The following is an 18,606-nucleotide window of genomic DNA, read 5'->3' on the forward strand; positions in this document are numbered from 1 at the left end:
TTCTTTCATGCACAAAAGTCCAAAAGCAATAAAAAACTTGCCTTTGGATCTAGCAGAGGATGGCTTGTGTGCCGCATCCTCTGCCGAGTCCTTATCATGCAATCCTGAAAATGGTGGGGAATTAAATTCCTCCCCGTAACAGTCTGAAGGGTTTGAATAGAAGCTGTCAATAAAGAATTTCTGTAGGAATAAAGAGAGGGGGGGCTAGGCGGCCCAGGCAGAGAAAAGGCTTCTCAGGGATGCCATCCTTCACTGAATTCCTATTGGAGAGCCAGGCATCATTGTAGTATTGGGACACAGGGCATTTTTGCTGCATTAATTCCCAAATTTTGTTGTTGTTAAAAACTCTGAACATGCACACACACACACAAAAAAAGCATATAGATTAGATATAGGACCCAATCAAAAGTTTTCGTAATTATTTATACATAAATCGACCTTTTAGCAAAAGCAGTCGAAGGTTGTCTTTGGTGAGTCTGCTAAAAACATGGGGGCGCATCGCAGGGGTTCACCTACAGCTTCTGGGCAAGTGGACCAAGCCAAGTATGAAAAGAGAAACAGGGAGGGATTTGGGGAGCTTTAATTAGCATTTATTTTTAAGTGAAGCCACTCTCAGGGAACAGTGAGCGAGTTCTGCTACACTGCTTCTGCTTTGCTTCCTTATTATTGAAGAGAGATGGGATACTCAGGAACCAAAGACCAAAGCAGTCAGATGGAAGAAGTCGACAAGGATCGTGCTTCATTTTCCGGCACCTCATGGTGGTTACGTGCGATAAGTAAACATGCTTGACGTTTAACTTAAACTGTCTCACTCTTTACATTTATCACTCGTTTACAGCAGCAGTTAAGGCTCTCTTTGGACTCGTTACATATGGCGACACGGTTCTAGAATCTCACCCTTAGCTTTCCACTTGATCTGGAATGAAAGATGAAAACTTGATATTGACCAAAATCATGATGTTACAGCTCCCTGAGCAGCAATTTAAAGCATAATATGCAATTAAAACCCAAATTCCTGACTTCACCTCAATGAGCTGATAAATGACAAATTAAGAAAAAAGACAGATGCATGAAACAAAAAACTAAGTACCTCATTAATCAACTGTTTCAACTGCACTGAAGCAAGACACAAAATATTTAACAGGTTTTCTTTCTAATCCCTAACAATACCTGTATGTTAGTTTTTGTTTTTACCTAGACAGTGTACATAAATCCATATTAAAATTCAGGCTTGATGAAGTTCTATCATCATTTGGGGCAGAGCATTACTTGCGTTAACGTTTCGCATCATACAGGCTGACAAACATTTTACTCAGTTGAAATAGCCTGAGAGGTGAGGGGAAAAGTCAGAACTGAGCAAACACTTGTTATTAGGCAGCAGTTACAATCAAAAAGGGATTAACCCCTAATCAATAGTGGAGTCAGGGACCTAATGACAGTCCCTGGATACCAGGGGTCAGGGCTTAGAGTTCATTGGGTCTGACCTTTACATATTGACACCACTGTTGAGAAGGAAACAGTGAAAATGGCTCCCTTTACTCAAGTAAACAGAACAAGCTTTTAAACACCAGGAAATATTAAAGAGCTAAGAAAGGCAACTAAGCACTAAATAAATACACAAATCTCGAAGATAAATACAATTAAGTACTTAAGGAAAACTTTAAGTATAATCGTAGAATATTTTCAAACATTTATTCGTCAGTGTTTTTAATAAAAATATCTCATAATAAATGTAGTGGTGGTGAAGACTGCAAAACTGGGGCACTAACAGGAAGGATACAAGCTCTAATCTAAGGACAGTTAGAACTTTTCACAATTTATCGCTATCAATTTTGTGCTCTTGAGCAAGACAAACCCCAGGTTACCTGTCTGCATTACCCTGAACGAAGAGCAAATGTTGCTGTTTAAAAAACAACAACTAAGCATTACTCTTCTGCATCTGATTCAGACACTATTAAAAGTTGTTTTGTTGATAATTGTAACTATTTTTGTAATTTATTTAGGATTTTCTAAACTTTATACTTGTTAAGAAAATTACCGATTTTATCGCCTTATCGATTTTAAAATGTCTCCGGCATGATAATATTTACATACAGACAAGGTGATCGGTTTTCTTAAATCTATTTGCATGCTGGATAACGATTGGCCTTGTCTCTTTCATTTGTGCCTTCATCAGGCACAGTGGTTGATTCTTATGTGCAGAGCACAACACAGAACCCAAGTGTAAAACCTAAATGTTTCAACAACTTTGACACCATTCTCTTGTTGCCTTGCAAGCACTGAAATTTCTATCAGAAAAACTAGCTCACTTCGAAACTGGATTCAGCATTGGTTGTGAGCAATTAACACCGAATCACACCTTTTTGTCTGTAAGACTTCCGTCGGGTTTAAGTCTGAATCCACCAACATGAATCATCTTTTTTGGATCAGTTTGACTGATTGAATAGTTGAGCTCCTCTGCAATCGCCACACAGGCTAAAAAAAAAAAAAAAAAAAAAAAAAATCATTACAATCATTATATAATCATTTAAACCTCAATGGTAGACAAAAAGATACACATTTAAAAAATTACAGGCTTATTTTTTTTTTAACTAACAAAACTAACACAATATCTTGTATCTTGGAAAAATACTTAAAGTAAAAATATTTCTAGCAGGAATGAACCTTAACTTTGTATAATAGAAACTTTGTATACGCACTGCAATAAATATGTCTAAATCACAATTTTAAAGCAGTATTTATAGCAGTAAATACAGCAACATTACTATGCTTTTTTATGTTGGATGGCTACGTGTACAATTAATGAACTTAGGTTTTTAATCATGGCTAGTATTTAAATAATCTGAACTAGAATCAATTTTTTTTATCAATGAATTGTACATTTTTTATAATTTTTTTACCTGCGTGCACTTTTTTTTAATGGAAAAAAATGCACTAGCTATGCTTCTGGTAAAATCTTGAGTTTGCTGGTGCTTAGTCATGCTTGCTATATTTCCATGGCAACTGTCAAACCTGGGCGGAGCTTAAAGTAGGCTTTATCTGAGCCAAGCTTTGCACCCCTTGACTTTCCAAAAAAAAGCTTGGTTCTAGCACAAGTTTTATTATTTCGCAATGCAAGTAAAATTTATATTATACCCCAGCAGGGCTTTTTTGAAAGAATCTTAGTCTTTCCATGTGACCAGAATGGAATACACATCTAAATTGTACATTTACCAAACAAATTAACTTCGGAATCCTCTGAAAGTAAGAAATGAACTCTATTCACATACAAGACAGTAGAAATAGATTGTTTCAGTGTTGGTTTCATGTTGGCCTTTCAAAATATTTCTATATGATATTTAGATTTATGATTAATCTGAAAATTAGTCAACAAAATAAACCAATTAGACATATTTGCTTGACTAAATTTAGAACAACGGTTTAGGTTGGAAGACATTTATAATTGGAGGCAAGTTTTAAAAAAAAATGTGGAAATTACAGTAAAAGAACATCCATCGACTAAAGACTTGTACTGAAGATAATATTCATACTGTCAAGTAATTACAACTATAATCTAAATAAGCTTGGAACAAACAACTGAAACTTGCACAAAACGATAATAAAATGTAGCCCTTAAATATGACAACACTTATGTTGAGTTTTATTGTTTTGAAAATTTACAAGTAATTTGTGAAACCAAAACACAGCTAATAAAGTAAATAATGCTGAAAGTTGTGATAAAACATACACATACATTTTGTAATTAACACGTTATGGAAGAGACAAAAGTATGGACTATTTCAAAAAAAGTGAACTTGATCAACTCCAATTTAAAACAATATACATTTATTATTTAGAGCTCACTCCAAGTACTTTGATTATATCAAAGTCATGCTGACAAACGCACTAAAATCATTATACAATTTTAAACAAATTTTTCCAAGATGAGATAAAGGAAATCAATAGTATTCTTAATTATAGCAATACATTTAACTTCATGCAGATATTATAAGCGTTTAAACAAGTGGTGTAACGTAGGTCACACATGAATAAAATCTGCTCTACCTACTGAAAGTTTAACTTAACAGGCTTAACTACAGTTCATCTCAAAATGGAGGCTATTTTTTGCAGACATACTTTTTAAACAAGCATAATCAGTTGGGATTGAGCATGTGGTTGTTCGCCGTAAAATATTTTAAAAAGATAAAACATATGGAAGGATTTTAATTGTTTACAGGGCATTTTAGTCAGTGAAAAAAATTAAACCTGAATGAAACAACATTGTTGTACATGTTGCACTAGGAGAAATACAAATAAGTTTCACCCTGTTCAGTTTATGGCTTCACTTTGAACTTAAAAAAAAAAAATTCAGAGTAGATATTTAGTAAATTTGGTATATAGCAAGCCATTGTTTGTCTTTCCAAAAGGTCAAAGGTTTCCTGGATAAATTAAGTGAAGAATTGCTCAATAAGAATCATGTGGGGGTTGGACAGAACAGAACCATTTATAAAAAATATTGCTGAATATAATTATGTGAATTAAGTAATTATGGGAAAAAATACTAAGACAATAGATAGATGTATGGCTAGCCTAGCCATTAATTCTTGATCAAACTACTTAATGATTCTGAATAAATTAGCATTTATTGCACATGCTCCCATTTATCTGCTCTGATGTCACAAAATGCTTAAAAACATGGTGACGACAGTTTAAAAGAGAGTGGAAATTAAATGTAATAAATGTCTATAGGAAAAACTAAAAAAAAACTGGGTAAATGTGTTGTAGAGACCAGCTCAATCCTCACCTACTATAGCATTACAAGTAATCTCTCTGTGTGTGTGTGTGTGTGTGGAAAGGCCACATAACATTAACTCACCTGAACAGTACAATGCTTCATCTTTCTTTGACTCTGTTGAACTGGGCAACATGAACACTGCCACAAGAACAAGGCAAATCTGATTAATCCATGGTGACATGCTGGTCTCCTGAATTAGGAAAACATGGATTAATGGAAATTGCATTATTCCATTTTATATAGACACTCACATTCTGAGCAATTGTACTGAAAGTACTTCACAATCTTACAATAACCAACAGAAAAAAATCCCAGTTTGAGTGAACAACTGTATAATTGTGTAAAATATCTAACTTTTAAGCAAACACTCAGCTATTATACAAATATATCCAAATTGGCACACACAAGATAGCCAACGGTTTGGGTCTATCAGCTTTGCATACCGGTATATTAAAAATAGTGTCTTGGTGTTCAGAGGGCCCGTTTGGACAAAAATATGGGATATATTACATGGCGTAAAACATCAGTGGTCTACTAAGGATAACAAATCTATGAAATGCCACAATTACAATGAGCACACATTTGGCATATCTTTTTAAACAAACAAGTTTCTCTGATGACAATGAGTGTCAACATTACTAAATTCTTTGAATGGGACTAATAATGGTCTGAAAAAGTATGTGGCATTTCACTCAAGAGAGAATTAAAAAATACACAAGCCTTTTTAGTAATGGTTGGAATAGTGAACACCAAGAGAAAGTATAATGCTATAACACACCTCCACCTCACTGTATTATTTAAAATGCCAAGTTGTCAAGCTATAGCCTTAAAAAGCCCCTTATTACATAGTTTCTAAGGTGTATGCATATTAGTCTTGAAGTTCTATAATCAGCTGACTTTACAATCTTTAAAAAAATAATAATTTCTGAACGAACTGGCGGGCCCAATTGATCAACACTACTATTTTTCGTCCATCAACTACGTAATTTCCTTTTTAAAACTAATGTGCTGCTAACCAAAACAGTGACTCATCACAATATTCCCCTCTGTCATTTAAAAGAGTTAGGATACTAGTCTAAATGAGAGTCAACGCTCTGAATACTCCGAGTAAAACTTGCTGCTGCACAAAATCTGTTCATGTGTTCTGACAGCTGCACCTGTTTCGTGTGTGTGAGAGTAAATTAGCAGCTCCTCCAAAAAAAACGAAAATAAAGAACTAAAATGGCTTAACTGTTACATATTAAGGACTGGATAGGGTACTGGCCAACCTATAATTTTACATTCATTATATCAAGACATCATGAACAGTCGATTAAGTGTTTCCTGTCTTACCTGAGACGTGAGAACAACAAAAGGTGAGTGAGGTAAGTTAACTTAATGGTAAAAGTTTTCGTTGCTACAAAAAAAGAAGAAGAACAAACTGAGGCAAACTAGGGTACACGTTAGATACGAGGTAGCGTACACAGAAGCTCAACAATCCGTCTGAAAATGAATTACAAACGCTCTTCCTATACAAAAAGCCAAGACTATCTACGTGCCGGTCCGTCGTGCTGCCACGACCAGCAACCTTGCTGGTCACAATGAGAATTGACAGCCGCGGCATCCAATGAAATCACAGAATTCTGACTTTTATCCAATGAAAGCAAAGAATGCCTAGACATCAAATACCCGGATGAGAAAGTTCCCAGACGCCACTCGACCAGATATCATTAGTGTCAATCAAGCATGGTAGGAACTTCCTTTTACTGTCTATAGGTAGGAATCATCTGTTTTTAGTACCTGCAGTTATGTGAATAATTCCATGAAAGAAACTAATCGGTTTTCAGTAAAAAAAAAAAAAAAAAAAAAAAAACATAAAATACTTTGTTTTTGTAACAACTACTTCATTTGTTGCCGTTAATTAACAATTGCAGTGTGCTAAAATAGTAACAAAATATCATATTGTTTTCTATTGGGTAAACAGAGAAGATCAAGCTGCATGGGAGGTCGTAATAAGGTAACAGATTTCTATAAATTAATCAATTAAATCTAAATATTGTTGGAACTTATACCTTCTATTTTGTGAAAACTACTATAAAAAGTTTGTTTTATGTAAATTTGCATGGCAATGGGATAGATGAAGTTACAGAATATTTAAAATACATGAGTATATATATATATATATATATATATATATATATACAGTCATGCTCAGAATTAATGGCACCCCTGATAAATATGATCAAAACTGGCTGTAACAAATAAATCTGGGGGGGATGGGTCAAATTATGAAATAAATGTTTTTCTCCAAAACACATTGGCCACAATTATTGGTACCCCTAGAATTTTTTATGAGTAAAATATCTCTGAAGTATATTCCCATTAATATATACCTTTTTTAGCACACCAGGGTGACTAGGAACATGAAATTGTCCAGCCATGACTTCTTGTTTCACAGGAGTTTAAATATGAGGAAACACAAAGGCCAAATTCCCATAATCATCCATCACAATGAGTAAAACCAAAGAATATAGTTCTGATGTGCATCAAAAGATTGTTGAGCTTCACAAAATAGAAAGTGGCTGTAAGAAAATAGCTACAGTAAAGCATTGAAAATTCCCATTTCCACCATCAGGGCAATAATTAAGAAGTTTCCAATCAACTAAAGATGTTACGAATCTGCCAGGAATAGGACGTGTGTCTATATTGCCTTAATGGACGGTGAGGAGGAAAGTTTGAGTGGCCAAAGACTCATCAAGGATCATAGATGGAGAATTGAGTTGAGTCTTGGGGTCAGAAAGCCAAAAACAAAACAAAAACCAAACAACCCCTATCACCACATGTTGTTTGGGAGGGTTTCAAGAAAAATCCTCCTCGCTCATCCAAAAACAAACCACAGCATCAGTTGTCAGACATGACTGAAACTTCAAACGGCACAGGGTTCTGTGGTCAGATGAAACTAAAAATAGAGCTTTATGGCATCTTTAATGTTGTGGGCATATTTTTCTGCTGGAGGTCCTGGACATCTTGTTCAGATACATGGCATCGTGGATTCTATCAAATATCAACAGATAAAAAATCAAAACCTGACGCCTTCTGTTAGAAATCTTATAATGGGCCGTGGTTGGATCTTCCATCAGGACAACGATCCAAAACAAAAATCAAAATCAACACAAAAATGTGTTAAGGAGCACTAAATGAAGCTTCTGCCATGACCGTCCCAGTTCCCTGACCTGATGAGTGGAGTGAACTGAAGAGAAGAAGCAGAGATGTTATCTTGTCAAAAGGAGATTGTAAAAAGTATTTAATAAAAGGGTGCCAATAATTGTGGCCAACGTGTTTTGGAGAAAAACATTTATTTCATAATGTGATTTCCCCCCCCACTTTCAATTCTTTTACTTCAATGAAAGTTAGATTTTTGGCAATTTTTTGAATGAAAGATCAAAAGGATAAACAACGCAGATTTATTTTTTACAGCCAGTTTTGATCATATTTACCAGGGGTGCCATTAAATTCTGAGCACGACTGTATATATATATATATTTAAAATACATGAGTATATATATATAGCAGTACCGGTCAAAAGTTTTGAAACATTACTATTTTTAATGTTTTTGAAAGAAGTCTTTTATGCTCATCAAGCCTGCATTTATTTGATAAAAAATACAGGGTATTATCATACATTTATTATCAATGTTGGAAACAGTTGAGATGCTTAATTTTTTTTTAATAACCTGTGATACTTTTTTCAGGATTAATTAAAGAAAAAAAGAGAAAAATAACAGCATTTATTTAAAATATAAATCTTTTTTTAACGATATAGCCTATACTAATGTTCAAAAGTTTGGGGTCAGAAATTTTCCTTTCTTTTTTTTTGAAAGAAATTAATACTTTTATTCAGCAAGGATGTGTTAAATTGATAAAAAAAAAGTGGTAGTAAAGATTTATATTGTTAGAAAATATTTCTATTTAAAATATATGCTGTTCTTTTTATTCATCATTGAAACCTAAAAAGGTATCACAGGTTCCAAAAAAATCAGCATTATTATAATGATTTCTGAGGGATCATGTGACACTGAAGACTATAAGTTGAAAATTCAGCTTTGCATCACATAAATTATATTTTAAAGTATATTAAAGACCATATATAATATACATTACACACACACACAATTTTAAATGTGTGTTTTCAAAAGTTGTTGTTTACATTTTTTACCCACAATCCATTGCATATCTCCCTTTTTTATAACTTTTCACATTTGAAACCGTTAGTGTACATCAGGTCAGACAGGCTGTGTATCATATATTATGGAAAATATTCACGGTAGGCAAATTGTCATTGGGTTCCTCGTCTAAAACCACACTATATTATTATTACCGTACAAGGTTTCGTAGGTGGTTCACGGATCACGGTGCTCGAGTCGTTAGCCACGTAACGTTAAGTGCTGAACATTGCTCTTCCATGTTTCTTGACACTTTCAACTGACAAACAAAAAAACAATAAATAAAGTGCAACGCTCAAAACATTAACTGGGACGAAAACGGGATTTAAAAAAAAACTGTACGCCTCTCTCTAAATGAGTAACGTTACTGCGCAAGTGCGCACGCATGCGCAACGAATAATGTATCATTTTACTGCTCAAATATTGCACGTTTATGTTTTCTTAAACACGTAGGGCTTATCTATTTCTGAAATAGACAGTATTATGTGTGCAGAAATGGATTATTAGTAGGCCTATTCCTGCATTGCACGTTCTCTGGTACATTTTCTTGTATTAAAACCACTCTTGGTGTGCCACGGCACGCGCCTTAATTTTAATTCAAACATAAACAAACTGATTTATTCTCTTCACAGCGAACAATGAGGGTTATGACAAACCTGGCAGAGAGAGGTCCTTCAGAGGGAAATATCAAGTTCCAGATATGAACAGGTAACTTAATGCTGCTATGAACTAATTTTGAGTTCAACGGCCTAATGGACTGTGTGTTATCCAAGCTGTAATAATGGATATAATAACATAATGACTATCTAGAAATAAAGATGTCTAGTATTATATACAAGACTATTTATATTTATTGCCATATAGACATGAACATGGTAGAGCATGTACACATTTGATGTATGTGTGTATACATTTCAAAGTGTTGAATTGTGCTTTTTAGGTAACGTAAAGCTCGTTTATTTCTGAATATGCCTGAATAGTTGACAGCAAGATCAGTATGTTTCTAAATGGCTCTTTGGTCTTGCTGTATCTTCTTTACTTTCAAAGTGATTCAGAAGAAGGCGTTCTTGTGGATGACTGGCTGACATCCAAACAAGTGAGTGCTTACTGTACATCCAGAACACTGCTTAGATTTGAATAGATTTAAGTCTGCTGTCTTACACTTAGATCTCTGAATCTTGTCTTGGAGATCATGTGAAGTGATTGCATTCTCAGAGCACAGTATGACATGCTGATAAACAGCAGTAAATATCTGTTAAGATGCCAGGTCTCAGGTGATGATGTCACATTCTGCCTCAGGATTGTGACAGGTGGTTTCTTCACAGGGCCAGCTGTCCTATTTTTTTGCAGCTAATGGTATATTATCTGCTAAATGTGTCCTACGGCACAAATACAAGGTGTTCTGCGGATAAAGGGACCTTACTACTAGAAATAGCCTTAACTGTGACAGGTTTGAGGTCTCTTGAGGATTGACCAGATCTTAAGTGAATGGAACTGCAAAGTCTTCACATCGCTTTAATAACTGAGAAGACTAGCTGAATAGAAAGTAGCAAAAATATTCGCGCCCCAGGACCGACGTTACCTACCCCTGCTTTAGATTATTAACGTTCTGAGCATGCTGTATTCCACAGATGTGAGATTTATTTAAAAATGCCAATAAGTATTCAATTGGATTATTTGACAGTATTTATCATTTTGCCAATAATTGTAATAATTCAGTGAGATTTTTGTATGCACAAAGAGTCTGATAACAGCCGGCGCTCCACGCGGAGATTTGATCTCACCATCATCGAGTCTGTCTGTGATTACATGAAGAAGTAGAAAAACTGAGACAAACTAAATCCAGAAGAACTGCGGCAATGTCTCTTGACGCTTGAAGAAAACTACCTGCAAAGCTACCAGAAAAACTATGTGCAAGCAAGTGTATCTGGACAAAAGCTGTTTAAAACGCAAAGGGTGGTCACACCAAATATTGATTTGATTTAGTTAATAGAAGTTAACTGATGTATAAAATCTATTTATGGGATTATTTTTGAAAGCATCCTCACTTTACAGCATTTTTACACAAGTGCCTAAAACTTTTCACAGTACTGTAGCTGTGAAGGTAGGTTTCTTCAAGCGTCTTGGAGACGTTGCCACAGTTCTTCTGGATTTAGTCTGTCTTAGGCCCTGTCCACACGGACACGGGTATTTTTATAACCGTGACTTTTTTTACGCGGTTCGGCCGTTCGTCCACACGAAAACGCACTGAAACCGAACATTTTTGAAAACCCCTGCCAGGGTGAGGATTTTCAGAAACGCCGGTTACAGTGTTGTCGTGTAGACAGTGAAACCGGGGTTTTTGCCTTGCGACGTCAGAGTGTGCGCCGTTATCAGCTGTGTTTGACATCAGATTTGCGCTTCTGATTGGCCAACGTGGCTTTAGGGTTAAGGTTTATATCACCGCCTGCTGGCGTGGCATGCTCTTGACCGCGCTTGATTGCGTGTTTTTACGTTTTCATGTAGACGGAGACCGAGCATGTGTGGACGGGATTTAAAAAAAAAACGCTGTAGGAAAAACTCCGGTTATAAAAATACCCGTGTCCGTGTGGACATGGCCTTAGTTTTTTCTGTTTCTTCATGTAATCCCAGATGGACTCGATGATGGTGATCAGGGGCCCGTTCTTTGTACGTTGCTAACTCAGTTAGCTGGATTTGATTGTTGACAATTTGTCATGATCTTGGATTGTTTGGTTCTTCGACGCTCATCCTGGACTTGCTGTCATAGCAAAAGGTCCGTAAGCTTAAAGACCCACTCCGATGAAAATAATGTTTTTCTAGGTGTTAACATGTTCTTGTGGAATTTTTCTGATGTTAGAGGACACACCTTGAGAAAAATAAGCTCAAAGTTGTATTTCTGAGTATTTCTACATTCAAATGGCTGTGAATCAGTAGCAGACGCTAAAATGCCGGCTAAAATAGACTGGAGTTGTGACGTAGTAACTCCACTGGGCGTCTCCACACGCGACGTCTTGGAGTGAAATAATGATCGGTGATCGGTGATAACTTTGATTAACTTCGGATAATAATAATTAACGTGCATATAATACTGTTGCCCCACCGGTATTGGGGGTGTAAGCTAGCGGGAGAGACAGAGCTCTCAGCAACGGGCAGGGGGAGGGTCGTCTCCGTGCCAACGGCTCCGCCCACAACGCAGAGGCGAATTGCTAAAGAGCTACTGCCGCTCTGCTGAAGCGAAGTCCCAGAAAACGGCACAGGTTTTGTGATTTTGGCTAAAAATGGCATAATCATAATTTAAAGACCACTGGGAATGTTTAAAAATAGCTCAAAATATGATCGGAGTGGGACTTTAAACCTGCTCGGGAGCAAGCTTATTTCATGTAAACAGAATTAGATTGCCACTTTTTAAGCGGCGTTGATACTTAAAATATGTCCCAGCCACTGCTACTTTATTACAAGGGTTCCTTACTGAACCAGAGGCAATTATAATGTAAAATAATAATATAAAATTAATTTGAAAATAATAATGTTGTGTAGTCTATATACTATAGTATAGACACCGCCAGTGATTGAGAGATTTATTTGTGATGGAATAATTGCTTTATAATTTTATTGGAGTCTTACATTCTTTACAGTTAATCTGAGCCGTGCTTTAATTGAGTGGTGACAGATATTATGGGAGTGGCTTGATGCAGCGCAGGGGATGCAGATTGCAGATAACTTGATCTTGACCCTTTAGAAACTTTAATTAATGCTGTCGCATAACAAATCTGCTTCAAAGATAAAATTAAATTAATTGCTAATTAGAACATTAAACAAAATAAAATGTAAAGCCTGTACAAATACTAGAAATTGGGAATCATGTAAAAAAAAAACCCAAAAAAACAGTGCACATTTCATTTATTTATAACTTTTATATAATTTTGGTCGCTTTCTTTATAAAGGTCTAAAAATTCGTCCTGTGTTTCGTCAGGTGTCTTTTTAAAATATATGATGTCATTACGTAGCTGTCTTGCCGCCAGCCAATCACTGCATTGCTGATCATGGTTTTTCGAGTATCGATATATCTGCCCTCTTCAGGGAACATACGAACACACAGTATTCTCAGACAATTTAATCCAGATATTTTAATAAAATCTGCAAATTTGTTTGAAGAACCAAATTAGCCAGAGATCAGTTATCACGATTAGAAGCTCTGGCATCTGTCAAATCATCTCAGATGTATTAAACGAGGTACGAAGAACGGACCCCAGATCTCCTTGTGGATCATAGGCTTGTTTTGGTTGTCAGACTCTTTCACAATTTCACTGGATTATTACAATTAATACCAAAAGGAATGTTTTGAAATGTAAACTGATATTTACTACTGACACACTACATCAAAATATATAACTGGCTTAAAGTTGCAGTAAGCCATTCTTGAAAAACGCTGTTGAAAAGTGGAACGGACCGAGCACCAAAACACTCTTGTAGCCAATCAGCGGGAAGGGGGCGTATACACTCATGATGGGCGAGGAGAGAGAGCTAAGTGCACAAGACAGACATTAGCAGAACGACTAAATTGCCAGGGGAATACAACTTTAAAAAGAAGGGTTGTGATCAGGCAAGAGGTAGGACCTACGTTAATATTGGAGAAGCTTGAGCCTGAGGTGCGAGAAGGCCTGAAAATGGACGTCGATGTTGCTTTATTTCTTCTCAATACGTGAGTAACGTTGGTTTTGCTGTGTTTCACAGAACGAAGATATGCTGTCGTTTGCTTGAATATACACTCTAGGGTTGGGCGATGTCTACCAATTTGGCATCAGACGATGTCTACAGTGAAACATCGCGATGGACGATGACATCGGGGGGAGGGGAGGAGGAGGGGGGTAATTTTCGTAATATTCGCATTTTCCACTAGATATTTTCCTCTATATCTCATCAGCAATTTCGATGTCGGCAGCTCTGCAGCAGCTGAGCACTAAGAGCGAATGTACAGTGATGTGACATAACTGGCAGATTCAAACTGGGTGCTTTCGCGCTATGGCTGGCGCTGAGCCAAAGACGGACGCGCTCAGCGCTTGTCATAGGCTATATTACAACTGTTCAGTGTTTTTAACCACATAATGTTTATTTTAGGTTTCAGACATTTAAATACATATAATCTATAGCAAAACAATACATTTATAGTTTGTAAAATACACAATGGTGTCTATGGAAGCAGCAATAACAACCCATTCAAATATATTTGACGACGGTTTTTATTCATATCAGAGAGACACAGTGTAGCAGTAAACAACTATAATGTCAACTCAATTTTTCTCCCAGTTCACCGGCCACTTATGCCGCGTTCCAGGCAACCTGTAACCCGTGTTTTTCCAACTCGTAACTGGGAGTACATCGTTCCAGGCAACCTGTAACCCGTGTTTTCCCAACCTTATACCCGTGAAAGTGCACTGGAACGGCAGTCAAACCCGTGACTTCCCACCCGTGAATTCGTACTAGATCGATGTACTCCCAGTTGAAAAAACACGGGTTACAGGTTGCCTGGAACGCGGCATCACTTTCATGTATTTCGGGAGAAACTGGTGAATTCACGCGCTGTTATAAATCCACCATCTCTGAACTGCGGCCCGAACACGGCGCCCATCTCAAGTTACAGATCAAGATAATTTATAAAGTTTTTTTAAACGACAAAAACTCACTTACACATATTTGAGAATCGGAATAGAAGATAGTTCATGACATGGTAAGCAACTTTGTTAATATTTAGAAATAAAAGCGCTAAATCTGTCATACAGCGCTATTTTGGCTGTGGTGAATCACGTGCCAAGCATGACGCGTCACCATGGAAACGGGACACACGATGTTTAGCCGATGCCGTCTAAACATCGTGATGTCTGTCAGCCATCACGATGGACGATGATATCGTCCATCGGCACAACCCTAATACACTCCCCTAAAGGATTATTAGGAACACCTGTTCAATTTCTCATTAATGCAATTATCTAATCAACCAATCACATGGCAGTTGCTTCAATGCATTTAGGGGTGTGGTCCTGGTTAAGACAATCTCCTGAACTCCAAACTGAATGTCAGAATGGGAAAGAAAGGTGATTTAAGCAATTTTGAGCGTGGCATGGTTATTGGTGCCAGACGGGCCGGTCTGAGTATTTCACAATCTGCTCAGTTTCTGGGATTTTCACACACAACCATTTCTAGGGTTTACAAAGAATGGTGTGAAAAGGAAAAAGAGCTCACCAAAATTGGACCGTTGAAGACTGGAAAAATGTTGCCTGGTCTGATGAGTCTCGATTTCTGTTGAGACATTCAGATGGTAGAGTCAGAATTTGGCGTAAACAGAATGAGAACATGGATCCATCATGCCTTGTTACCACTGTGCAGGCTGGTGGTGGTGGTGTAATGGTGTGGGGGATGTTTTCTTGGCACACTTTAGGCCCCTTAGTGCCAATTGGGCATCGTTTAAATGCCACGGCCTACCTGAGCATTGTTTCTGACCATGTCCATCCCTTTATGGCCACCATGTACCCATCCTCTGATGGCTACTTCCAGCAGGATAATGCACCATGTCACAAAGCTCGAATCATTTCAAATTGGTTTCTTGAACATGACAATGAGTTCACTGTACTAAAATGGCCCCCACAGTCACCAGATCTCAACCCAATAGAGCATCTTTGGGATGTGGTGGAACGGGAGCTTCGTGCCCTGGATGTGCATCCCACAAATCTCCATCAACTGCAAGATGCTATCCTATCAATATGGGCCAACATTTCTAAAGAATGCTTTCAGCACCTTGTTGAATCAATGCCACGTAGAATTAAGGCAGTTCTGAAGGCGAAAGGGGGCCAAACACAGTATTAGTATGGTGTTCCTAATAATCCTTTAGGTGAGTGTATACTCGTGTGTCATTTTCGTTTGTTCATTTTCGCATTATTATTCTTATTATAAGCCTGGAATGTCTAAACCGAGGAGGTTTAGACATTCCAGGCTTATAATAAGAATAATATAACTGTAATAATATAACAGTGTTTCTTATAATAAGAAACACTGCCTGTTTCAAGCAACGGCTCCCAAAGTATGTCCGAAAGTCCAAAGTAAGATAAGATACTCCTAAAATATGTTTTTTCTTTTGTTTCCCCGGCCTTTTAGTGATTGCTATAACCCCTTAATCTTGTCACAATTGTGATATATTAGTTACTTGGACTATCGTGTTATGTAGGAAGCTGTTCATGAAAACGGTGTTTGTTTTTTGGGATGGAAGGGATGAACATAGTAACACATTGTTTTCACTTATTGATGACATCATTCCCTTGGGCAGCAGGTACAGCAGATCCCGCCATAGTCGTTGCCTGTGTTGCATAGCGTGTTTGTGAATATGGGGGTGGAGGCATCAACATAGGGGTGTAATTAGGGGTGTGACGGTATTTATATAACCGTGAGACTGACGGTTATAGTTGAACACCGTCAATAGAACTCTATAACCGCCAAAACCGTGTTACTAAAATATTTCTTAAAAAAAAAAATGTATCATACATTTTTTAAATACTAATATTAGCTTACGAGGGAAACGGAGGCGGAGTTAGTGGTGCTTCGGAAGCTGCTACAGCTGGAGATGATTCGGGAGAGGTCTGTGGCCCTTTACCGATCAGAGCGCGCGCTGACACAGAGTAAAGCCTTGTTTATACTCGACGTGTCCGCAAGAACGGCAAGACCCCATTTCGCTTGGCTGTGTGCACGGCTTTTTTTTGTAACAGCGCGCGCGGCGCCTTATCCGAGGATTAACGATATCAAGCCGAATCTGCCCGAGCATGTACGTCTCACTGCACCGGCACCCAGTTTGCACGTCTAAATGGCAAAGTTCATTGCAAAGTTTTTTTTTGTTAAGGTTTTGTTTACTGTGTGTGATTCATTTAATGGAAAGCACATTCACTTCTAGTTAACTAATCAGTGTCTGGTCGTTCATTCAAACTAAGTCCTATAACAGACGAACCCCCCCCCCCCCCAATTCTGAAACCGGCACACCCCTAGGTGTAATCCTTTTGGGTAGGGGCGTGTTTGTTGTGGTGATTTCAAACATCAACAGCGTTTTACCAGAAATTGCTTACTGCACCTTTAAAACCATTTTTTTGTGTGAAAATACTAATGTCCCTTAGACTTTTACACAGTACTGGTATATGTGAAATATTACCACAAAATAGATTGGTAAACCAATATAAGAAGATATGTCTACATTACATAAGTTGGATAAGTTCTCGTTAGTTCAATAGCTTCCATTTTCAAATGAATGACTCATTAAGTGTTGTTTGGAACATACTTAAATTGAGGGTGTATTTCTCAGGGTCTCTTGGATACATCAGATGAAGAGCTGAACGATGACCTTTTGCGTAGCGATGATGAGAACGAAACTATGAGGTAGGGTGAACTTTTCCTCTTCCTGTAGCAACCTGGTCTATAGGTGAACTGTTGGATAAAGGTTGATTTTTGATGCGTCCCAGAGCCTTTGTTTCGACTAAGCTCTGCTCAGAGCAAACACTGTCGAAGCACATTGCACATAATGGGAATGTTGTTTTCAGAATGCCCTTATCTTGCTCTTTTTTTTTTTTTTTTCATCTGGCAAATTTCCAAACAAGAATTACGATGCTGTACTTAGAGAATACTGATTTCCCGACATGGCCAATAATCTTAATACTTCATTAAAATGGACATGTATCAATAATTTTTTTTGAACAGTTATATTTGCATTGTGGTACATTTGACAGGTTGTGTTTTCTTTTCAGATGTCAGGATGAAAGTGTTTCTAAACCAAAAGTGCAGGCGATTGCAAAGCCTTACCTCGTGTGTGAAACTCCACACCTTGCTGAAGACCAAACCATATGTCCTAAAGAAGAGCAGACAGAGGTGGACCCTGGTGAAGTTTTAGACATCGAAATCAATGCTCCTTCTGGAGATGAATTTCAAGTGAGTTACCCCTTTATCTCTTTAGATAGCATTGGTTTGTCGTTTTATTTTTTTCCTTCCCCTCCTTAAGCTCTTTCGGTGCTTTGGAATTGTCTCCCTTGAGGGAGGGAGGGAGTGACAGGGAGGTGAAATTAGATCTATTATCACTCTCTAGCAGTTTATTTGTCTGTGCCCTGACAAAGTTAGTGCTGACAGCTTGTTTGGTGGAAGGTAATGCCCCCCTGTTGTCTCCATGGCAGAACTGAGCTCTGACCTTGAGGCCCGCATCCCTGCGGAAAAGAACCTTTGTGTTGTAGGAGAGACTCCCCGCCAATTATCAGCCTCAGATAATGCATAGGCTTCTATCAAGCCGTAAACCAAATCTGATAATGTCCTGTGTAGGTGAAAAGATTATTGACCCTTTAAAAGATATCTGTGTGACTTAAATATGGAGGATATAACTGATACTCTTCTCTTATTTTCCTGTCCACCAGAGAAAGAGATTATCCCTAATAATGGTGTGATACGTGTTGTGAAGTCAATGTATCATTATTTCAAGGACGTCTAAGACATTGCTGAATAAAGGCTTGCCTTTCATTGTAGGAGGAGATACAATCTTTTCATAAGTGATTGAGAGCAATACAAAATAAGGTCAAATAAGCTGTCATTGGATAACCCAGAGTGAGTAATTCA

General features: G+C 37.4%; 2 protein-coding genes and 1 long non-coding RNA gene across 4 annotated transcripts in view; 1 reads left to right on the plus strand and 2 right to left on the minus strand.

Annotated features, from left to right (window-relative positions):
• The window catches only part of cnpy1 (canopy FGF signaling regulator 1), a 72,313-nt gene extending 65,962 nt beyond the window's left edge, over window positions 1–6,351 (minus strand). For both annotated transcript variants that reach the window (XR_008809025.1, XM_056267496.1), the window contains exons 1-3: window positions 6,107–6,351; window positions 4,856–4,964; window positions 2,360–2,475 (exon numbers count right to left, since the gene is read on the minus strand). Coding sequence is in view for 1 of the 2 variants with exons in the window: in XM_056267496.1 (XP_056123471.1) it covers window positions 2,360–2,475; window positions 4,856–4,955 (216 nt within the window). In the remaining variant the exon portion in view is untranslated. The remainder of the gene's footprint in view (window positions 1–2,359; window positions 2,476–4,855; window positions 4,965–6,106) is intronic.
• Window positions 2,049–2,353, minus strand: LOC130101677 (uncharacterized). Its single transcript, XR_008809026.1, has 2 exons — window positions 2,231–2,353; window positions 2,049–2,191 (listed from the first exon to the last, which is right to left on the minus strand). It is a non-coding gene; the product is annotated as an uncharacterized LOC130101677 (long non-coding RNA).
• A 3,269-nt stretch (window positions 6,352–9,620) lies between the features above and the next one.
• The window catches only part of rbm33b (RNA binding motif protein 33b), a 34,916-nt gene continuing 25,930 nt past the window's right edge, over window positions 9,621–18,606 (plus strand). Inside the window, exons 1-4 of the mRNA XM_056267485.1 lie at window positions 9,621–9,684; window positions 10,024–10,072; window positions 17,315–17,388; window positions 17,754–17,934. Of these exons, the coding sequence (XP_056123460.1) occupies window positions 9,677–9,684; window positions 10,024–10,072; window positions 17,315–17,388; window positions 17,754–17,934 (312 nt within the window). The 5' untranslated portion in view covers window positions 9,621–9,676. The remainder of the gene's footprint in view (window positions 9,685–10,023; window positions 10,073–17,314; window positions 17,389–17,753; window positions 17,935–18,606) is intronic.

Source organism: Rhinichthys klamathensis, unplaced genomic scaffold (genome assembly GCF_029890125.1).
Source record: "Rhinichthys klamathensis goyatoka isolate OS25496 unplaced genomic scaffold, OSU_Roscu_1.1 h1tg000261l_1, whole genome shotgun sequence".
Lineage (NCBI taxonomy): Eukaryota > Metazoa > Chordata > Actinopteri > Cypriniformes > Leuciscidae > Rhinichthys > Rhinichthys klamathensis.